We start from the raw sequence: 23,537 nt of genomic DNA on the forward strand, positions 1-23,537 counted from the left end.
TTGATGTTTCATTCTCTAACCCCATGTTTGGTGAACCAAAAAAAATGTTTGGCTTAATAATTATGACCTCTCTATAGGTCAAATTAGGGATACCTTGAAGTTATTAAGGCATCCAATTTGACCATGGTGTTGAATCCCTGTATTTATATTAAGGATAGTGAGCTTGAACATGGAGTTGAGTACTGATTCATCATAAAACAAATATATTGTTTTCAATATGGTATATAGTTTAGAATTTTGCATGTTAAAAAAAAGGAATATTTCAAAAATATCACAATCCAAAAGTAACTAAAATATAAAAATATAGGTTAAATTATAAATCGACGGTTAGAATTTGGTCACTATAAATATAAATCAAAACGAGAAAAATCACCATTATGCATGTATAAAAAAATGAAAAATTATAGCATTTTTAATAATATATTTTAAAGGAACGTTTTCAAATACAGTAAATTAACTAAAATATTTACAAATAATAGCAAAATATCTATCTGTGTCTATCGTGATACAAATAGACACAGATAGTAATTTATCGTTGTCTATCACAAATAAACTGTGATATTTGCTACTAGTTGTAAACATTTTTAGCAGTTTTGTTATTTAAAATAATTTTCTTATTTTAAATATATGTTACAAATCAAATTTATAGGTCAACTCAAAGATGGAAGTTATGATTTTCATTATATATGTATAATTGAGGGTTGAAAGATTCAAACCTCTAACTTTAAGGAACTAAAATGTTAGTAGTAGATGTTAATTAATACACTAAGCTATACTTATGTTAATTGATTGACAAAATTAAATTTATATAACAAATTATTATAAGACAAAAGATTTTGTTTTTTGGTCAAAATAAGCTCCGGTCATTGGTAACTATATGACATTTTCCCTTAGAGGTGGATGGTTTGGTCCCACATCCTCTGGTTGTTACTTTTTCTTTTTGGACAAATTGCAAAAACCACCATTGAAGTAAGATGGTAGTTACAATCCCATCCTCAAAATTCCTCAAAATTCTTCATTGTAAAATTTGGGCCTAAACTCCTAGGAGTGTTTGAGAGTTATGTTTAAGAACAATGTTATTTTAATAAATAATGACAAAACTACGGTTGAAGAAAAAATAATGACAACAATAGGGGTGAAGGAATCGTGGATCCAGTAAACGATTACAAGAAAACGTGTACCGGGTCCACGAGTGTTTAAATGAACCATGGACCCCATAGATGGTGTAGACAAAATCGTATACTCGATCCATGATTTTAAACTCCATATGGCAACCACATGAAACACTTTACCACATTCGAAATCGTAGATAGGGTCCACGAGTTCCACATCGTTCACAAATTTCATTTTTAAGAAAAAAAAATTAAAAAAAAAAAGAGGATTAAAACAATTAATATCATTATTAACAAATATATTATATCATATATGCCCATTAATTTTAAAAAATATTGTATTGAAGGAAAAATGAGAATTAGTCTCATCAAACACGTGTTATTACATTTCCTTAATACCTAGAACCATGGACAATAGTTTTTTTTTTTTTTTTTTTTTTTTGGGAGGAAATCACTTTAAGTTTCTAAAACAATTATAACTAATTGCATCTTCTTCCTCTCCAACACCCAATAAACCTACTCAACTTTTCCATTCTCTCTCTTTTATTTTCTGTCTTTCTCTCCCATCTCACATAACAAACTATATTCTTTATCTTATGACCCATTTGATAACGTTTTCGTTTACTATTTCCTGTTTCTCATTTTTCAAGAAACTGACCTGTTTGATAACCATTCCTGTTTCTTGTTCCCAGAATTTGAGAAACGTTCATAAAAATGGGGCCAAAATTGAGGAACTACAAAAATAGTTTCTCCTATTCTGTTTCTATTTTATTTAAAGTTATTCTTATAATATATGATAATGGAGAATTGGCTCATTGGTGTGGAAGTATGTCCAATTCACTCCTCAACTTCATAGTTTTTGAATCCAATCTCACATGAGATTTTTAATTTTATTTTTCTATCATTTTTCTCTATATTTTTATTTTTCTATTTCTTTTATCTATATTTACTTTTTTTTTCTTTCTTTCTTTTATATTCCCTTTTTCTCTTTACTTTTTTATATTTATTTTATAATTATTTATTCACTTCTTTACTTCTTTTATATTTCCCTTTTCTCTATATTTTTTATATTTATTTTCTTTTTCTCTATTTTTTATATTTATTTTATAATTACTGGATTCTTTTATTTATATTTATTTTCTTTATTATTTTCTAATATCTATATTTTAATCTAATTTCGAATTTTAAATTTTCAAATATTTAAGTTTATATATTATTTTAATTTTCAATTTTCAAAATTTCACTATGGTTATTTTCAAATATAGGAAAATGAATCCTAATAAATACAAATACAATAAATTTAATTTTGAATTTTTGAATTATTAAATATTTAGATTTATATATTATTTTTATTTTCAAATTTCAAATGTTCACTAGGGTTGTTTTCAAATATAGAAAAATGAACCAAGATATTTACAAATATAGCAAATTTAATTTTAAATTTTAATTTTCAAATATTTAGATTTATATATTATTTATATTTTTAAATTTCAAATTTTCAATAGGACTGTTTACAAATATAGGATAAACTGAAATATTTACAAATATAGCAAAATTTCACTGTCTATCACGGTCTATCACAAATAAACTGTAATATTTTGCTATTATTATAAATATTTCAACAATTTTGCTATTTAAAATAATTTTCCTTTTCAATATGTATATATAAATATTTTTTGAATTTTGAATTTTAAATTTTGCAAAATGCGTTTTATATGTTTTTTAAATTCATATTTTTATTTTTAAATTTTTCTGACCTATGAAACCAATTATAATTTTATAATAATATAAATTTTATTTACTGACATATTTATTTAGGTTCCTTTTAATATTTTTACAACTACGACATTTTACGTAATAATATAATTGAGTTAGATTTGAGACTACATCATTTAAAATTTAAAATAAATGACTTTAGTGAGAAATAATATCGTAAATCAAAATTTAACAACATATGAGTGATTTAAACAATTGTATTATCAATATTAGTTTTATATTGGGACTTATATGTATTCGATTGTTTAAATAGTTGATAACTAAGTTTTATAATTTGATGCATGCTATATATCTTTTTATTTTATATAATTATATTATATTTAAACCATAAAATATGAATATATATATAAGGGAGAGAATACATGAAACGAGAATACAATAAATCATTATTAAACAAGTTTCTGTTATTGTTTTTTATTTCAAAGAAACAAGAAACAGGAACATAGGAAATAGAAACGTTATCAAACGAATTCTTATTTCTCTCTCTCTTTTTTCCCTTTTCATTACACCATTTCTCTTCTTCTTCCTCTTTGCTTATTATTTTCTTCCCAATCTCTACGGTTTGTTTTCTCCCTTCCTTCTTTCTTATGTTTATTTTCATGCTTTTTCTTTCTTAGTTTGTCATTTTTTTTTATTGTAGTTTCATCATATTTCTTTCTTTTTTTTTTTTTTTGTTCCCTCTCTATTTTTCTTTCTTCAATCTTTTCCTTATTTCGTGAAAAGTACATAACCATTTTTTGTCCAAAACTGATCTTGCCATATTGATGATCACCTCTAGATGCGATGGTGAAACAAAGTTTTTTTTTTTTAATGAAACTCATGGACGCGATCTATGATTTCCAACGTGGCAAAGTCTCAAATGTGGCAGCCACGTGAAGCTTAAATCATGGACTGTGTACACGATTTTTTTTAAACCATGATTCATCTAAATACTCGTAGACCGGATATATATTTTCCTTTAATCGTGTACCGGGTCTACGATTACCATAATTTTTGTCATTATGTTTCATTCAACCTTATTTTTGTCATTATTTATTGAAATATTATTATTTAAAAAAAATCTAAAATTAAACCCTCAACCTTATCATAATCAAAGATGTTGGACCCACAAATAATAAAAGCCGAATACTCAAACTTATATAATTTATATGATTATGTAAGTTTCAAAGTCTAATTTTAATATTTATATAAGTCTGAGGACTCAACTTTTAAAATAAATTATTTAAAAGTATAATTATAAGTCGGGTAGTTTTTGCGGACAAAAATATATTACAATCATATACAATTTTTTTTTAGGCTAATATACATTTTATTTATTGATAAAGGAAGAAAGCTTACATCTTTTTGTGGGCGAGGGATGCGAACTATTTCTTTATTCTTACGCTCGGTTGTATTGTGTGTAACTGGGAGGGAAGAGTGGGGATTGGAATAGAATCTCCTTCCGTTAGTCTGTGAAAGGATCAGATAGAGAAGAAGAAGCTTTTTCATTGGCCGCCTCTTGTAGGGTTGAAGCCACCATTTTCCCACGCTTCTCTACTCAGTTTTCCTCCCAAAACCCTAATACTCTTCCCAGTTTCAAGATCCCAATCTTGGGTTTTTTCGTTTTAATCTCAAAACTCCCGAATTTCGTGACGGTAGCCTCAAATTTGAATCTCAACTGATGCGGTAAGTGGTTCAGTGCTCGTTTATTGCAACTGGGTTCTCTTGCTTTTCCTCCAGTCTTCGTTTGATTCGTTTTTCCGCTCGTGTCGGTATTTTAGCTTTGCAGTTCTTACTCTATGCTGGTTGACGGGTTGACAATTGGCGTGTTCTTCTGTTTTTTATTATGTATGATGGAAAAGAGAACTGTGTGGGAAATACATTATACCTTTTATATTGTTCTGTTTCCAGTCGGAGGTAATATCAGACATTTGCTGAAATTCTTTGATTAGTTATCATTATGTTACTTAACAAGGTAGTGGTTAGTTATGGTTATAATTGATGATACTTGGGAAGCTCGAAGAGAAGAATAGAGATATTTCCATCTATTTTAATTATTTTAAAGTTTTTACTGCCATCAATGAATGAATCCCATGTTTGGGTGTCTGTAGCTTCCACACTGAAAGCATGCATGATGCCATGGATTGAAATTGGGTTTGGATGAATTTGCAATGTGTATTTAATTATCTTTAAGTATCAGCTTATGTACTTTGGTACTGCTTGTTGATTATTTATTCTGTTTTATTGCTTGACAGGATGCTTTATTGGTGGCTCGAGCTAAAGAATGTGCCTGTGCCTTTGTGGTTCTTTTAACAACAGTCACCGTTGTACTAGAATACAATTCTAGTTTTATAGGATTTGAGATGTATGGTCAAACAAATTATGCTTCACAGTTCGGCCAGGGTCCTCAGAAACCGTGGCCACCTGCATACCAACAGCGTGCAGGAGCACCTCCTCCTCCGCCTCCTCCTCCTACCTCATATGTTCAACCAGGCCCACCAATCCCATCACATCCTATAACTCAACAAGCACCTGCTCCCCCACCTCAGGCTACGCAACCTCTACATTTATCTCAGCCGGGTTCCCATGCCCCACCACCTCCCTTCGGTCAGGGCCCATCCATTCAAGTGTTACCTGGCGGGATTACAAATATCCGTCAAACATATTTTCACACATTTCCACCAGTCCATGGAAACACACAACTTTCTGTTTTTAACTCAACTGCTCAGCAGAATGTACAACTTTCACACTCAGGAGTTCAGAATATGCATCACATTCTACCTCCGCCGCCGCCACTGCCACCACCACCACCACCTCCACCTCCTCCTGCTCAAGCTCCCAATCTAGATATATTGCGGCCTCTGCAGCCTTCTACTGTAGGACCGCTTCATCCTCCTTCACAAGGACAAACATTGTATGGATCTCGAATTCATCCACCATTGCAACAAGGTGGCTTGCAGGTCTTTCCCTCTATTCCACAACACCCAACAACATCCACTTTTCCTGCTCCCTCATCCAATTTTCTTGGAGAATCTCATCTGCTTCCAATGGCTCCTCCTCCACCACCATCCTCTCCGCCTCCTATTCCACCTTCTCCACCCCCTCCCACCTCACCCTCTTCTTCAATTCCATACCCAGATTCTTCCAGCTTATCGTGTCGGTCTGAATTAGATCCTAGTTCTACCATTCATTATAGTAAAGGCTTGCAGCCCTCTGAAATTGATCAAGGAGATGCACCTACCAGTCATTTAGGGGATAATGAACCCAAGCATGACGAACATAGAAACTTAGAAGTTGGTTGCGGCCTCATGGTTTCTGAAGTGGACAATGAGATATTGTCAGATAAAGATTATGTGGCATCCAAAAATATAGAAATGAAAAAAAAGTCTCCATTGAGATATTTAAGAATTGAGCCACAATCTGAGAATTTGACAGTGTCAGCAGCTTCCATTTCACCTGCAAACTCTGACATGGAGATGGAAGGTTAGTCTTAGTGTTGATTAATTTTTTCCTATGCAGTGACTTGACGATGGTACTGGGTTTATTAGTCTTTTTTCTTGTTGATTGTTTTCCTTTAACATACACCAGCAGGAGCTATGACCATAAGAGCTCATTAACTTAGAGACAACCATGTTGAAATATATGTAGTGAGTGGTCAAAGCAATTGTTTGCAGATTGCAGGAATATAAAAACTTGCTCTACTATATTCATCACTTGAAAATATTATGATACTTTTGTTTCATAAAGTATGCAACTCAGATGCTTTGATTTTGAACGTGCCATTGATTCAATTCAAGAACACCTTTTGCAATTCTTGTTGGCTATTTTGATCTTAGTCATAATGAAAATCCATTTTGTAATCCTTGCATGTCTCTTTCTATCTGTTTATCTGTACTTCTGTCTTAAGAGTTGCAGTTTCTTGTGAAGCTAATATCTCCAGTTTAAGTTGGTTTGAATTTTGAGCAAAAATTTTGTTCAGCTGGAAGATGAAAAGAAGGGATATGGTTGTGATGGTGCTTGTACCAAGAGCTCTGTTATTATTTGATTCGAGTCCCTTTTAGAGACTGGAATACTAATATTTTCCTCTCTTTTTGTGGTTGGTTTCCTATTGGTGGCTTCAAGATGACATCACTGTAGCCGATACAGGAGAGGAAACTAGTCACCCGTTTGAAATTCAAAGCTACGAGTGCAAATCAAGAAAAGAAGAGCATGATGCAAAGGATCAGGTACAATTACAAGAACCTGAAGTTTTGAGAAGCTGCAGCCCCGAAAAGGAGAAGGTAGCTGAAGGTATGCACTTTGGCTTTTTTCATTTTATGTTTAATGGATTCATGCATAGCAGATTTTTCTTTGTGATTCCATGTTGCTTTTCATTTTATTGTCAAGAAAAATGATTGTTTCTTATGTGAAGGAGAATGTTAAAATAATTGTCTTATGACTTAAATGAACACTGAATAATGAAAGAAGAGTTATGTTTTTCTTGCTGCATCTCTTACAAAAACACATGGCAAGGCAAAGAATCTTTTCTTCTTCTTGGTAGGGTTCCGCTATGGGTGATAGATGAGAGGTTCTGACATCTCCAAGGACTATCTGCTTATTAAATAAGAGTTATCTTTTTCTTTCTGTTGAAACCTTTGAACAATTTAAAGTATGAAGCGTAGTATTTGAACAAGAGAGTTAAATTAATTCATAGTGGCTCATGGAGGAGGAGGAAAACTCTAGCTTTTTCCATAGATGAGTCTCTACTCGCAAAATCAAGAATCTTATTTCGGTCTTAAAAAGTAGTGATAGGTGGGTGATCATGAATGCGGAAGAGATTGTGGCTGAAATTCTTGCTTTCTACTCAAATCTTTACGGTAACAAAATCCCTTAGCCTTTCACCTTTGATGGCCCTGTTTGGAAGACTTTTAACATTCATGACTGTTTATCCTTGGAAGCCCCGTTTGTCGAAAAAGAGATTTGCAAGGCTATTTTTGATTTGGGGATTCTTAAGTCTCCAGGCCCGGACAGTATGACAAGGGAATTTTATAAAAAAATCTTGGAACATTCTAAAATCCGACTTAGTAGGCGTGTTCCAAGATTTTTAAAAAAAGGGTACTGTTAACAAGCGTTGCAACGAAACTTATATTTGTCTTATTCCAAAGAAGAAAAAGGCCTCTCGGGTAAATGATTTCATACCAATCAGATTGGTTACCTCCCTCTATAAGATCATTTCTAAGGTGCTTGCTACAAGACTTAAGAAAGTGCTCCCCTCCATTGTGTATGAGTCTCAAGCGGCCTTTGTGGAGGGGAGGTAGATTCTCAATGCTATTTTGACAGCTTCTTGAGTCCTTAAAGGAGTGGCAAGTGACTGGGAATAGAGGTGTCCTTTTGAAACTTGACCTCGAGAAGGCTTACGACAAAGTTGATTGGGCTTTCCTCGACATGATTCTGAAACTCAACGGGATTTGGCAGGAGATGGAGGAGGTGGATTTGGGCTGTCTTTCAACGACCAACTTTTCCATTACTGTTAATGGAAGATCCTGTGGTAAAATTCTTGCTAAAAGGGGCCTGTGTCAGGGAGACTCTCTTGCTCCTTTTCTTTTCACAGTTGGGGGGATGCCTTGAGCTGTCTTATTCAGTACTGTAATGAAAGGAGGTGTATAAAAGGCTTCTTTTTTAGAAACATGAGTTAACGCATCTCCAGTTTGCTGATGACATTCTTCTCTTTTGCTCGTGGGAAGATGGCAACCTTGAGGCATGGTGGATTGTTGTGAACTTGTTTTTGCTGGGCTCAGGGCTGTCCCTTAATATTGCTAAAACTTCTTTAATCGGAATTAACCTTGATAGGGAGGAGGTGATTTGTTATGCTACTAACTTCGAATGCAGAGTTGAGACTCTCTCTTTCACCTATTTGGGCTTCCCCATTGGTGGGATTCATAGTGCGAAGGAAGCATGGAGAGAAATCTTGAGGAGCGATTTAAGTCGAAAGTGGACAAATGGAGAGGAATCTCTCTCTCGAAAGGTGGTAGGTTGAATTTGGCTCAATCGGTTTTCAATAGTCTCCCCAATTATTTTTTTTCTCTTATATAGGCCCCGGTCAAAGTTATAAATAATCTGGAAAAGATCATTAGAGACTGTGTTTGGAATGGAGGTCCTTGTAACCCTACTTCCTAACTGAAACTCTACCTCCCTCCCAACTTTTTATGGTGGCCTTGGTATCGGGTCTCTTCGTAAAAAAATATTGCTCTTCTTATGAAATGGCTCTGGCGTTTTTGTCATGAAGAGGATGCTCTCTGGAGGCGCATTATTGTGGCTATCTATGGTTTGGATCCTTCTGGCTGGATAACAAACAAGTCTAAAAGAAGAAGAAATTCGAGACCGTGGGCGGGAATCTTTAAACATAAAGATTTGTTTTCCAATTTCACAACTTTCATTATGGGTGATGGGAGAGCTATGGTTTTGGAAGGACAGTTGGTGTGTTGATATGCCCCTGGCTATAAAATTCCCTAACATCTTTTCCCTCTCCTTGAAGAAGGATGCCGTTGTGGCAGATTGTTGGAACTCTACCTGTTAGTCTCGGACTTTGTAGGAGGAACCTCCTCGATAGAGAGATGGGTGACTTGCTTGCTATTCTGGAAATTTTGAACTCTTGGACTCCTCAAAATGGCCGTGATAGCCTCAAGTGGAACTTAGAGGCCTCTGGAATGTTCACTACAAATGCCACCTTTTTGAACATCGTGAAGAGCACCTCATCTTTCACTTTTCCTTTTGTGAGAACTGTTTGGAAGCTTAAAATTCCAAAGAAGATGAAGTTCTTCCTTTGGTCCCTTGCTTATAGAAGCCTTAATACTCATGACAAACTTCAAAGGAAGCTTCATCATTCCTCTCTCAGTCCTTCTATCTGCTGTCTTTGTATGTAAAGTGAAGAGTCCCTTGATCACTTGTTTTTGCACTGTGAGTTTACCTCTAAGGAGTGGTCCCTCATGTTTAGAACCTTTCGTCTTGATTGTTGCCTCCCTAACAAAATTGACGATTGGATGGTTGATGGGCTTGATTGTAGAGCCTTTGGTGCTAGAGGGATGGTCCTTTGGAGCTGCGCTTCTAGATCCCTTTTGTGGTGCATTTGGGAAGAATGGAATGGTAGAACTTTTGAAGATAAGTCTGTTTCTTTGGATTCTTTTTGGACTTTTATTCAGCATACAGCTTCGTGGTGGTGCACAAACTATACCAAATTCTTCTGTAATTAAAGCCTTTCTATGATTTTTAACAATCGGAAGGCTCTTATTCACTAGCTCTTGGGGGGTTAGCCTCAACCCCTGCCCGATGTTCTTTTTTTTATCTCCAATTCATATGATTCTGTTTCTTATCAAAAAAAAAAAAAAAACAAAAAAAACTAAAACTTGTAGGAGTTTGTCAGATGTGGTCACTGTCAATGAACCCAATGACTCTGATCTGCTATCCTGGTTCTACAAAATGCGTTCATTTCACAATACCTAGTTCCTTCAAGGTTTTTGATTTGGGGATTCTTTATGAAGTTTGTTTCTTTTTTTGTATTTCCTCTTGTAGTGATTGCATTGCTGCAATTCATCCTCATTTTTGTGTGTTTAATAAGTATTCATAATTGTTTTTTAAGATGCAGGGCCAAAACTTCTGCTCGACCATGAAAAATCTGTCAGCATTGCAGCTTGCCAAGTTCACAGCCCTGTCAGAAGTACTGCTGGAGTTACTGAACTTCCTCCAGGAAACAATTTTGAGAACTCTTTTACCTGCTTGCAAAATGACAAAGGTCTAGCTGGTGAAGTAGCATCTTCTGCAGTCACTATTTCTAGTCAGTCTACTGCACTTATTACAGGTGGCAGCCCATTTAGACTTATACAGGACTATGCTTCCGATGAGAATTCAGAAAGTGACGAGGATTCTCACCATAAAGATGTCCATTTTGTTGCCATCTCACCTTCAACTCCAGCTTATTCAAAAACTTCCGACAAAGACACTGACAATTCGACTATTCTTGGATCAAAAGGTTCTTTGCAGGTTCAGTGGAGTTATGTTCCACCTTGTGAATCCTCAATGCCTGAATCTGGTGCTCAGGTCCTCTCAGAATCACCAAAACAGGTTTTTGATGCTAATGAGGCAAATGTCAGAAAGACAGGGAATGAACAGAGTTACAACAACCAACAGAATCAAATTGGTACAAGCACTGGTTCCAAGTCTTTGGATGCAATCAACGGTCGTAGTGTTGATGTTCCCCAAGATACTGAAAAGTTACAAAAGGAAAATGATGTAGAAAAGGTGAAGTTGGGATCATCTCCTGTAAAAATAGATGAATTTGGGAGATTAGTCAGAGAAGGTGGCAGTGATAGTGATTCTGATGATTCACACTATACAAGGAGACACAAGAATAAAAGATCTAGAAATAGTAGTGAAAGTCGTTCTCCTGTTGATAGGAGGAGGGGACGAAGGAGTCCACGGAGAAGAAGGGAGAGACGAAGCCGTTCTCACAGGTGACAATTTTTTTTCACATGTATATATTGTTTCTTAAAAGTTAAATGATGAATTAATTTATTCAATGTTGTTAAGGAACAATTTTGCATAAGCATCAATTGAGACGTGCGCTTATTTCATTTTAATCAAAATTTTACTCTCCTATTGTTTCAGTTGGTCTCCTCGTAACCAAAGAGGCAGAAGCAGGTCTCCTGTCAGCAGGCGTACAAGCCAGTTTAATAATGAGAATATGCGACGAGATAAGGGTATGATACGAAAATGTTTCGACTTTCAGCGAGGTAGGTGCTATAGAGGAGCATCTTGTCGCTATGTGCACCATGAACCCAACAAGAACGATGGATCAAGAATCCATAGGAGCAAACATCATGATGTTCACCCTACTTCCAAGAATGTAAAAACAAGAGAGGACACTATGAACATGTCTAGGGAAGTATCAGATCTTGGGCATATGGAAGTTGAGAATCAGGAGAGAATCCCGCATAAAGTGTCCCCGAAAGTTGATACTCATGATTGGAAGACAGATAGTCCTACTGGTGATCCAGATTCATTTGGATCTAAATGTCAAAGTTTTAGAGATAGAATGGGCTTAGTTCAAGAAGAATTAATTTATTCAAAACCAGCTGAGGCTGTCCACATTCATGTTAATGAAGATGGTCAAGAAGGAGAGAAGTCTCACGAGCAACATTCAGTTACAGCCTCCTCACAATGCATGAGCAATGCTGATATGGAGAAATTCTCTGGTGATGTTTCCATTAGCATTCTGACTTCTGTAGAGAAGTCAGTGGCTCAGCAATCCAGCATCTTTGTTGCAGAGCTTCGAACTGCCAATGACCTCTCGCACCAGATGGATGCTTCTTTTGCCTCCAATTTACTACCTGATCAACTAACTGCAGTTACCGCCAATAAAGCTCCTGCATGTGAACATTTTACGGATAAAACTTCATCCAATAAGCCACAGTTTGATACCAATTCTGCTATTCAGCTACCTTTGACCTCACAAATTTTATCACTGTCTCCAGTACCGAAACCATTATCTGCTACTGCTCCAGTTTGTGCTACTGATGATGCCCATTCTCTTACAGAGCTGCCTCCTCCGCCTCCTCTCATAATTTCACGTGTCAGTAGTGCTGAGGTCCCAATACCTGCCCCCTATAATTTTGTGTCTCAAAATGTGTCCTTTCCTTCTAAAGCTTCATTACCAGGAGGTTTTCCTCCTCATCAAGATTTGGTATCCATTCAACCATCTCACTATCACAAGACCTCTTTACTGCCGCCGAAACCATCGTATGACTTGTTGACTCCTGTAACTACCAATGCCAGTATGCCAATGCAATTTCATCAGAGTCATTTGTCTCATGGATATGATCTGGGTTCTCAATCTGTTATGAATTCCCAGCCATTGGAGTTGCATTCTCATTCTAAGCTTGGCGAGTCCCCAGTCCAAGAGCCTTATAGAGCTCCTCCAATGCACATGGATGAAATTAGATCAATTGTGCCAGTTGCAAATAATCAACCTACCCGACCTTTTGGATTTCCAAGCTTTCAGAATGAAGAAAACTTTGGACGGACTTCTGTGGAGATGAATTCTTCCAGTTTTTTCCCTCATCGAAACTTTAATGATCATTCTATGCCCATTTCAAATGCAAATAAAATGCAATCTTCTGCTGATAATTTTCCTCCCAGTGAATTTCGAAGTTCATTTTCACAGTTTCATCCTTATTCAAGGTTCCAACAGCCATTGTATACCTCACAACCTGCACATGATAGCATGTTCCGTGACCCAAGCCAGATTGGTAGTATGTCTCGACATTATCCCGATCCTCTAAGCAGGAACCATCCGCCTTTGCTTCCTGATTTTGGGGGTTTGGGAATTACCACTTATCATAATCCTTATGCTTCTACTTTTGAGAAGCCACTTAGCTCCAGCTTCGGATCTAACTTTTTGAACTTTGGAAATGATGCTCCTAGTGGTGATATACGTAGTTCTACTTTCAATGTAAGCAATGTTCGCGTTGATGGGCAAAGTGCTAATTATGTTGGATCTAGGCAGACAACTACTTCTCCAAATTCCACAAAACCTTTGGGGAAACTCTTGTCTGGTACAGGCGGTGATCAGTATGATCCACTCTTTGACAGCATTGAGCCATCATCACCTATAACCAAGAAATCTGATCGTGGTCAAAAGCTGAAAAAGGCTAAAGAATCTTATACGATAACAAGACTTGGTGGTTCCCATAAATTACTAGATGTGGAGGAGAACAACAAGCATAAGGAAGTTGCTGCTGTGACTTCAACTACATCTCTGGAGAATGATGAATTTGGAGAGACAGCAGACGCAGAAGCTGGTGCTGTTGAGAATGACCTTGACGACGAAGCAAACTTATCAGGAGAAATTGAAATTGATCAGGTTAAGTCCTCTGAGAAGAGCAAGAAATCCAAAGGTTCCAGGTCACTGAAGCTTTTCAGGATTGCTATTGCCGATTTTGTCAAGGAAGTTTTAAAACCATCATGGCGACAAGGCAATATGAGCAAGGAAGCTTTTAAGACAATTGTCAAGAAGACTGTTGACAAGGTATCTGGAGCTATGAAGAGTCACCAAATACCCAGGTCTCAAGCAAAGATAAATCGGTACATTGATTCATCACAACGGAAACTGACAAAGCTTGTTATGGTGAGATCTCTCTATCATAAATGAATTAAAGGAGTGTGGTACTTATCTTAGAATATAATATAGTATACAGTCAATTTGTTTACAATTCCATTTGCTTCTTGAAGCTATGAAAAACTTTTCGTGAAAATAGATAAATTATTTATGACAATTTGTTAGCTAACCTTTAAAATTGAGAAGGAAGAATGGTAACTACTGTGGCAACATCTTGGTGAACTTTTGATCTCATGTATTATATTTTTGTTTGAACATTTTCATTAATTTTATAGCAGAAAGATAAATGATGTAGCCTCTGGAATTTGTTCTCTCTGACTACTTCAATCTTTAACAATAATGAAAAAGAAACATAGATGAATTGGTTTTTCACGTATGCGTGTAATAGGTTTGACTAAATTATTTTAAAAAAGGTGACCGATAGATGGCTAAAGTTAATTTCCAAGAATATTATGTTAACACGGCAATCAAATCAATTTATGGCCTTTTTGTGATTTGTGGCCATTGGAGAGGGATTTTGTTGCTCTGCTTGAAATATCACATTCAATTGAAGTTTGTTTCTCTTTTTGAAAAGTTAATATTCCGTTTATTTTTTTTCTCTGGGATTATTTATTATATACTTCTAGCATTAATACCGCCCTTGTACGTTATGCAGGGTTATGTTGACAAGTATGTTAAGACATAGAACATGATGAAAGGTGCAATCCCAATGTGGTGGACTATATGAAGGCAACATTATTATAGTTGCTTTTCCCCTTGTTGGGTGGATATCAGGAATTATGCGTTTGTCTTGGACATCTACAGGGGATGGATAGATGATAGATCCATGGTGGTGGTTGAAATGTCGGTCAGAGTTAGTCATGGTCCTGTGGATACTGAAGAAACGATGAAGCTTATAACATGTTGAGCATCGTGACATAAGTTCTTTAACATATGATTCTCATTATATTCCTGAGGTTGCAGCAAAATAACATGTATGTAATTTGTTTTCCTGAAAAACATTTAGTACCTTTTTGTACTTTCTAGATATATGATCGATGCAGTAAATGTTTACAGATGGATGGTGTGGGATTTTCTTTTTTTGAAGTTGTAGTTGTATATAGTTATTCCGAATACTGTAGTTTCTTTGCAAACACATTAGAGAGAGATGTTAATTTTGGTGAGGTAGCTAGAAACTCCTTTCTTCAAGAGATGAATTAATATTATGAACAGTGAATATCTTTTGTATAGATTTTTCTTTCTTCTAAGAAATGAGTTCGCACATGGCTCATTCACTCGTCTCTTGAAGAGACATGTTTGGTTTGGATGAAAACTAGCATACTTTCTGGATTTGTATTATTTCTACTATATGAATTTGCTTAAAAACTACAATGATTTCCCTGAAATGTAGCTTATAGGTTTGATTATCTTCCAATTGTTTATGTTAATTTCCAATGATGGTGGAATGCTTGATTTTACTTCAAGGGAGTAATACGGAAGATAGAATTAAAAGGACCGGAAAATTTGCTCTAGAATTTGATCATGTTAAATGAATACTACTTATTCTTCCTCCTTGGGTTTACTGCAGGAAACAACTAAGTGATGTGATATTACTTTGATCTTTATGAAAACTCTGTCCATGCTTCCGGTTTAAGGACCTATTGAGGAACATTGCATCATCCTTCAACCATTTAGTGACCATTGACTTTCTTAGAGTTGCACTTTGCGGTCGTATTCTCATTTTATGGGTACAAGGTATGTTTAGGAGGAACAAATTGTATTAGCACCAAAACACGTTTGCTTTTGTACTTCTGTAGATTATTTACTCTAGTAGGATGAGTATATATGTTCGAAATTTTGGAAAACTTTAGGTCATGTCTGTATATTCCTTGTGTTAACAATGACAAGAAAATGTTACTGTTGAGCTTCTAAATGGCAAAGAATTGTTTCAGGATCTGAATTATTTTTAGGGATGAGTACCATAAAAGCATGAGTTTGTGCTAACTTCTTGAAAAATAGATTTGGGCCTTGTTTTCAGTGAGCTTGATCTTGAGCCTTAGGATCCTTATTTTCTATCTGCAATATTTTGACCGTGTTAGGAAAAAAAAAGGGTAGACCAGCCTCTGAGTTTGTTACTCTTTGACTTTGGTTGTCTATGTCGCTGGACAATCCTAAGAGAAAGGGAGAAACTCAGAGAATTTATGGCTTCTGTGACCACCCTGAAGTCTAATTTTATGCAAACCTGGCCTTATGTTTTTTGGAAGAGAAGCTAAAGAGGATAATGTTGGGAGTTGAACATGTTAATCTCCATCTATTTTTTTTAATCTTTCGTCTCATCTTCTGTTTGTGGAGTGGTGAGAGAAGCACTGCAACAGATGGAGATACAAGTTTTGTAGTTAGCTGCTTAGCTTTCTTTCGGCTTGAATTGAAGGATGATAGTTCTCAAAGATTTACCTTGTTCTTAGAGCTACAAGACACTCAAGTTACGACACGACACCTGTCCCATCTTTTAACTTTTCAGACTTTATTAAGTCATGAAGGGATATAGTCTTCTCTAGTCATAGCCTGGTTGCTGACATTAAAGAGGATCTTGCTTCTTGGTGATTCAGTTGGGAAGAGACAAATATGGCTCCAAAGTGTTCACAAATTGTTCCAAAAGATGGGTAACATGAAAAGTGTGTTGTAACTTGTAATTTTGGTTGAAGAGGGAATAGGATGCACTTGGATTGTGAAGAACCAATAGTTAAGAGCAACCTTTTTATTTAATTTTTTTTTCTTTTAAATAAATATTTATTCCAACTGATTCATTTATTTTTCTAGTGTGATTGTGTAACATGTTTTGTACCGTTTAGGAGCACTTGGATAATGTTGGTAGTTGAACATGTTAAAAAAATATATGAGCCTAGTTTGGTATTTTAGATAATTCTACCTTAAAAGGGTGGTAGATTCATTACCTCCGTGAATATTTCTGATTTAATATTTTAGGAAAGAAAGGTTCACTTCATATATGTGAGCATATTGGAGGTAGTACTTGTATTTAAAAGTTCACAACTAAAATGCAAAGATTATTCAATAACTATTAGGTGGCATACCAAATTTTAATGTACATTCAATTAAATCATTACTAGAGGTTAGTTAACATTGTTGCAGCAAAAAAAAAAAAAAAATAATGAAGGTTGCTGTCACGATATGATTAGTGAAGGTAGATTTGAAATTTATACAAACCTCAAAATTTCTTTCAAGTATTTAATGATTTAAAATTATCATATTCATTGTTCCAATTTCTAGTAGGATGAGTCAACATATCATCGATATGTTGATATATTCATAAAGGGAAGAGTTTAAATTTGATACCATTTACAAAAAAAATACATGATACATACAAAAACAATATTCATCAATCTTAATATGAATTGGATCAAATTCAGATACTAATAAAAGTATCTATAATTTAATTGGAAAGTAAAAACAACTTAGGGTGTATTTGAAATACATTTTCAAGTGTTTACATTAAAAAAATAAGTCATTTTGGAAGAAATTCCATCTAAAATATCTTGCAAGTATATTTCAATAAGTTTTTATCAAAAGTGTTTAAATACCAAATGAGTTTTTTTTAAAACACTTTTTTCTCGAAATCAATACAAGCGGGTTCTTAATTTGTTTGATTCAAATAATATTTTTGTTTACACAAATATTCGTCAACATCAATATTTTATCGATATATCTATCCATATATCAAAACTAGTCGTTGTCAAATTAAAAAAATCAAAAAAATCAAAAGATGAGGAACAAAAGTTGTTTGGTGACTCGAATAGTACAACCTTTAGGAGAATATAACAAGACCGGACCGGATTATTTTTATCCAGGGATGACGTTTCGAATCCGGTAAATCTCAAGTTGCAACCTACAATGAAAAAAGTCTCAAGGCGGGGCGGCTCGCGGGAGTTCAACTTCTACTTCTACATTCTCTCTGCTATACATTCAAGTCCTTTCTTCTCTTCTTCTTCTTTTGCAAATTCATACCAAATTCTCTGTTCTACTTTCAGATCCTGACCAACTTCGCCCTCTTAAGGTTTCTTTTTCTTTTCTAACCTTCGTTTTTTCGATATTTTTGGCTTTAATTGTCGCTATGTAGCACTTCGGTTTTGCGGTTCATTAGTTTCTATTTTAAAATCTGAAGAAATGTTCATTTATTGATAATTGATGAACGAATTGATAATTTGCTGTTTGATGTTGAACTCTGCTACCGAGTACTGCTATTCTTCTCCCTGTTCTTGACATTTCTTCTCGTCTTAACCGCCTTAACCTACTTTACGGTTGCGAACGAGGAATTAAATTAGAGGCATGGTTAGAATTCTTTTTTATATGTTTGATTTGGTTTGGTGTCAATGGTAGAGCAGAGACATGATTGTTATACAGCATTTAATAATTTAGTTTTCTTGATTTTGGAGAAAAAAGCTTATATTTTGGTTTGTTTAGTCTACTATTGGGTCTGGAAAACAGTTGATAATACTGTGGATTGGAAATGTAAAGGGCATGTGCACAAGGGCGTCGAGGCATTGGCAGTTCAGAACTTTTATTCAAAACATCTGATGCACATAGGTCTATCCGGATGCCTCGAGTCCATTATCTCTCTATATTTGTATTGTTTGCATGTTAGTGTACACTATACATGACTTTACCTTCTAAGGTAGGATTCTCATTTTACTAATAAGATTCATTGGCGTTAAGACAATTGAATGTAAATTCCGTTTTAGATGTTCAATTATAAGTGGTTATGTAATGGATAAATTGGACAGGTCTCAGAATCTGAGATTCATTTATTTTTAAATATTTTTATCTTTTGTTGTCTTTGAATATATGTTGGATTCTCTCAGGATATACTTGAGACGGTAAGAGAAACCAATCCTGTTTTTTTTTTTTTTTTTTTTTTTAAATTTTTAAATACTAGAACACAATGTTATTTCGCCTCATATTAATAATTTGAGAACTTCCATTTTTCTTTTGGAAAATTCATTTGTTCTATGTTTACCTCTGCTCTCTAGTAAAATTATATTTGGGTTGATGGTGGTTATCTGTTGGTTTGTTGTGATTAGACTCGGGCAGAGAAAACTTGAGTTTTGGTATTTAGGATGTCTTTTACACTAATGGGATGGTTTTCTTTTTATTATAAATGTAATTCATTGATTAAATGAAAATTAATGGGCTTGGAGCCTCACAAACCCAAAAGAGATGAAAGATATTTGTCATGCCCATGAATTTTGGAGAGATTCTAACTAGTGGATCCATTTTTATACAATATGCTCTCGACCATGTTTCACAAGTTTTGAAGTCTCTCCTGTTTTCTTAGTACATGTAGAATTATTTCAATTTTTAATTGAAAAGCTGGTGGACCTATGTCTCACGAAGCTTATTTGGTTTCTTTCAACTGTTTTTCTTGCTGCTGCTACTGAAGTTTACAATGAAGTAAAAGTATGGAGTTCTGGAATAACTAACACCATATACCTTCACAAGCTAGCTTGTCTTAAGCTTTGAAGAAGACTGGTTCAGAATTATGTAGGTTAAGGAAGATCCCTGACTGAGAATGTTAAGGTTTCTAGGAGTGCTCAAATTTTTCCTTTGAAATTCATTTCATCTACGGAGTTACACTACAGTAGATTAGAGTAGGTGATGGAAATGGCTGTTTGCAATGAAAAAGCTAGTTTGGAAAAGAAAAGGAAAAGAAAGCAGAGGAGGGGTAACACCACTAGAGGTGATAACAAAGTTTGCAATCCTGCTGAAGATAATGCTTCAACAGAAAATAATGTTTCTCAAGGATTTCCAAATGAAATGTGCTTGAACATGGACCCCGAAATGGGGCAATCTCATTTAGAAGGAAATTTACTAGGACAAAAGAATGAGGAGAAGCACGGCAATTTACAGTGTGGAGAAGCTACTGGAATATCTGTCTTGACCCTTTTGAACGTTAAAGTTCCTAAAGAAGATGATGAGACATCTACTTCCCCAAATGTAGACTTTGGTTCGGTAGATGGAAAGGAAAATTCTTCAGTTCCCGAGGATCCAGATGGAAAAGGTACTAACATGGTTAAAAGAGATGATGAACATACAGAGACTGTAGATCATTCAACTTCTTCAAGCCATGTTGAATCCCAAAGGATAAGGAAAAAAAGGCGACGTCGTAGAAAGAGAAGGCCGTTAGAGTCCCCCCAAAAAAGTTTGGAAACCAATATGGAGGACGAAAAGAAAGTTTCTCTACTGAATCATCCTCATGAAGAGGAGACAAATAACCATCTTAAAAACTTTGTAATGGAAGAGGTTATTAATGGTGTTCTGTTGGAAGAATCAGTTGACTGCTCAATTAGTGAAAAAACAGAGTCGTTGGCTGCAAATACAAAGGAAAGCTCTGTGGTTATTGCAGATCCTCAGAAGTCCAAGGATTTTGAAAATGCTACCATGGTTAAAAAAGATGATGACTGCTTAGAGACTAAGCATTGCTTGGTTCAATCAAACGGTGATGATACCCATGGCAAAACAAAAAGAGAGAGAAAAAAAGGTCGAAGAAGGAGAAAGTTTGCAGATACCTTTGAAGAAAGTTTGAATTCTGATGTGGAAGACATTAAGAAAGATGCTGCATTCAACTGTTTAAATGAAGAGGGTGCAACTAGTTTGCATGGGCATTCTACCACCACCAAGATAGTAGAAAATGTTTTGGTGGAAGAAGTGTTAGTTGACTGCTCTGTGGATATCCATACATCAGATGTGAAGGAGAGAGAGGAAACCATAAAGAAAAATGTTCCTCATTTCTTGGCTTGTGATGCAACAAATGATAACATCAATGCAAATGTTTTGTCAAAGAAAAAGCTTCTCATACTTGATGTAAATGGACTGCTCGTTGATTTTGTTCCATATTTTCCAGATGGATATACTCCGGACTTTGTTATATCACGCAAAGCAGGTGAAAGAAAAACACATCTAGATGTGGCCTTAACGTTAAGGAACATCAAACTCATTATTTACATGGCTATATTCTTTCTTTTTTCAGTGTTTAAGAGGCCCTTCTGTGACGACTTTCTACAGTTTTGTTTTGAGAGATTTGAAGTGGGGATATGGTCATCGAGAACCTGGTAGTTCAATCTAAATCTGGTCATTTGGTTTCTGTTTCAATTAATAATATTTTTAAATATGATTTCCAGTTGTCTTTCTTTCTGGCACATATGTAATTTTGGCATTAATCATAGCCCTGACATTCATGGCCTTATCTTGTGTTATTTTCTGCAGGAAGAATCTGGACATGTTAGTTAAGTTTCTTATGAGAGATTCCAGACACAAGCTACTTTTTTGCTGGGTAAGCCAAGCCATATCTCCACAAAAATAGGAGTATGCATCACCTTGCTTCAAAGGAATTGTGGGGTTGCATTGTACATGTTAATATTGCTTATATTCCTCTTAACCATGTTTTCTAGATTAGTTTGCCTACAATGTTGAATTAGTAATGGTAGAATAAACATTATTTTTACTGGAAAGTGGCACACACAACATGAATAAAACCAAAGTTGTGTTTATTTTGAGCTTTGATATCTAAGTACATTAATGTAGAATTGTGGCGCTTTGTAATTGAAGAACAAGCAACTTATGTTCGAGTGATGTGTGTAACCTACTGATTGTTTTTTTGGTTGAGTCAATTATCTGGTTTCTCCATCACCAAGTTTCTTACGCTTCTATAACAATGCCAAGATGGTTGATTCAGGATCAATCGCACTGTACAACTACAAGGTTCACCACTATTGAGAACGATAAGAAGCCCCTTGTCTTGAAGGAATTGAAAAAAATATGGGAAAATATGGAACCAAATCTTCCATGGAAAAAGGGGGAGTTCGATGCGTCAAATACTTTATTGTTGGATGATTCCCCATACAAGGCCTTGCGCAATCCAGTTAGTTGAAAACCTCTGCTCTTTTCTCATTTGAGGACATGAACTCTTTCAATTGCTTTGAAGCTAATTTAATAGATTCCGTGTCTTGGCTTATCATCATTTTCAGGCTAATACTGCAGTATTTCCCAATTCATATCGGTACAGGGACAGTGATGATACATCATTAGGTAAGAACTGTGCCACATGCATAACGAGCTGACAATACTGACCAGTGTTTTAAATATTATGTAGCTGACAATACTGACCAGTGTTTTAAAAAGCCCTCCTCGGTGCATGCCTAGCCTCAAGGCGTAGGTTTAGCTCCTCACCTTGAAGGTGAGGCCCACAAAATAAGATGTCTCAAGCGCCTATCTTTTGTGAAGCCCCAAGGCTTTAAGTCTTGGGCCTTGGGGTTTTTCATTATTTTAAAAAAATAGTAGTAATTAAGGTTTTTCTTCTTATAACTAAAAATCAAATTTACTAGCCTAAATGCAAAATTTCATGGGTTTAGAGTTTTTTCTTCATATTTCCACTTCAACTATGCTTTCTCTTCTTTATGTAGTACTTTTATATAACAAAAAAGACTGCATTTTTTTTGCCTTGCACTCAAGTTCTATAAGACATTGGTATGACCCCTGAATGTTTCTTAGCATCCTGGGTGGTGAATTATATACCGAAGATCTGTTTACAGGCTTTGGAAATTCCATCTTTTGTTTCTGCTTTAACCGTAGCTTTCTCATTTTCCTTTTTTCATGGTTACTGTCGATCTTTTGCCAATGTCTTTTAACATTTAGTTTTCCACAGGGCCTGGTGGTGATCTTCGCACTTATTTGGAGGGTGTATTTACGGCAGAAAATGTTCAAAAATATGTTGAACAGAATCCATTTGGTCAAAAACCCATATCAGAGTCTAGTCCATCTTGGAAATTCTACCGTAAGATTATAGATAGTGAGAAGGAAAGATGATGTAGGTGTTCATTGACTCAAGTATGAAGTCCGATCTAACTTCCCAAGTATATGTAGCTTGTATGCTCTGGAGTCATTTCCGTGACAGGATTCCCACATGCTGATGATTAGTTCACAAAAGACGTGACCATAGATTTAAAGATTGGTTCATAGATTATTTGCTATATAATAGTTCATCCTCTGCCATAGTTGGATAACCGTTGCTTATCTTGCAAGATTAGAAGAGCCTTTGATCCCCTATATATATTTTGTTAGTTTTATGTTTCTTTGTTGCAAATTTTGTCAACTAATCCGGTGAGTACAGATTCACCGTTTTTCTTAACGATACTTACTTTTAGTTGTAGATTACGAGCACACAGAGAGAGTTTTTACTTGTTAGAAATACGCAGCTAGAAATCCAGTTTACTCTAGCCAAATCGTTGCATTGTATTTTTATTTTGTAGAAGCATTTACGGCTTGTAGTTTGAAATTTATTTCTGACGAGGGATGGAAGATTTTAAGCAATGTTTTGACAAAGATGTAATTTGATTCATTTTAGACACTTTTGTTATGTATTTTGACGCTTATGAAGGCTAATTCTGTACTCTATAATGCTTGGTTATCTCATATATCTTTGCATTTAGAAAAAAGAAAACTATTTAATTTTGATGCTATACTATCATTTC

At 35.1% G+C, this 23,537-nt stretch overlaps 2 protein-coding genes across 9 annotated transcripts; both read left to right on the forward strand.

The window, feature by feature from the left end:
- The first annotated feature begins 4,182 nt into the window (after window positions 1-4,182).
- Window positions 4,183-15,958, forward strand: LOC120071352 (uncharacterized). 4 transcript variants are annotated; one of them, XR_005480217.2, is made up of 7 exons: window positions 4,183-4,553; window positions 5,123-6,350; window positions 6,990-7,157; window positions 10,483-11,353; window positions 11,508-14,025; window positions 14,672-14,990; window positions 15,584-15,958. XR_005480217.2 is itself a non-coding variant. In XM_039023578.2 (6 exons), the coding sequence occupies exons 2-6, from the start codon at window positions 5,231-5,233 to the stop codon at window positions 14,699-14,701; spliced, it is 4,707 nt and encodes a 1,568-aa protein (XP_038879506.2). In that variant the 5' UTR covers window positions 4,183-4,553; window positions 5,123-5,230; the 3' UTR covers window positions 14,702-15,245. The 4 variants fall into 4 exon arrangements, 2 of the variants coding, with proteins under 2 accessions (XP_038879506.2, XP_090167298.1); XR_005480218.2 differs by having other exon boundaries at window positions 10,489-11,353; XM_039023578.2 differs by lacking the exon at window positions 15,584-15,958 and having other exon boundaries at window positions 14,672-15,245.
- Window positions 15,959-17,855: 1,897 nt separating this feature from the next.
- On the forward strand, window positions 17,856-23,478 carry LOC120071075 (uncharacterized). 5 transcript variants are annotated; one of them, XR_016528001.1, is made up of 7 exons: window positions 17,856-18,067; window positions 19,451-20,950; window positions 21,038-21,119; window positions 21,274-21,340; window positions 21,730-21,928; window positions 22,035-22,243; window positions 22,712-23,478. XR_016528001.1 is itself a non-coding variant. In XM_039023102.2 (7 exons), exons 2-7 carry the CDS (start codon window positions 19,666-19,668, stop codon window positions 22,870-22,872), a joined length of 1,842 nt encoding a protein of 613 aa, XP_038879030.1. In that variant the 5' UTR covers window positions 17,856-18,067; window positions 19,451-19,665; the 3' UTR covers window positions 22,873-23,478. The 5 variants fall into 5 exon arrangements, 2 of the variants coding, with proteins under 2 accessions (XP_038879030.1, XP_090167520.1); XR_016528000.1 differs by having other exon boundaries at window positions 22,035-22,095; XR_016527999.1 differs by having other exon boundaries at window positions 21,743-21,928.
- The last annotated feature ends 59 nt before the right edge of the window (window positions 23,479-23,537 follow it).

Source organism: Benincasa hispida, chromosome 2 (genome assembly GCF_027475165.1).
Source record: "Benincasa hispida cultivar pf3 chromosome 2, pf3_genome.v1.1, whole genome shotgun sequence".
In the NCBI taxonomy this organism is placed as follows: Eukaryota; Viridiplantae; Streptophyta; class Magnoliopsida; order Cucurbitales; family Cucurbitaceae; genus Benincasa; species Benincasa hispida.

Excerpts from the sequence above, each read along its gene's own strand:
- LOC120071352 (XM_039023578.2), top strand. The coding sequence starts at position 5,231 with ATGTATGGTCAAACAAATTATGCTTCACAGTTCGGCCAGGGTCCTCAG. Across the intron at positions 7,158-10,482 it reads AAAGGAGAAGGTAGCTGAAG|ATGCAGGGCCAAAACTTCTG; the intron begins GTATGCACTTTG and ends TTGTTTTTTAAG. Across the intron at positions 11,354-11,507 it reads AGACGAAGCCGTTCTCACAG|TTGGTCTCCTCGTAACCAAA; the intron begins GTGACAATTTTT and ends CTATTGTTTCAG.
- LOC120071075 (XM_039023102.2), top strand. The coding sequence starts at position 19,666 with ATGGAAATGGCTGTTTGCAATGAAAAAGCTAGTTTGGAAAAGAAAAGG. Across the intron at positions 21,341-21,742 it reads ACAAGCTACTTTTTTGCTGG|GATCAATCGCACTGTACAAC; the intron begins GTAAGCCAAGCC and ends TGGTTGATTCAG. Across the intron at positions 22,096-22,711 it reads CAGTGATGATACATCATTAG|GGCCTGGTGGTGATCTTCGC; the intron begins GTAAGAACTGTG and ends AGTTTTCCACAG.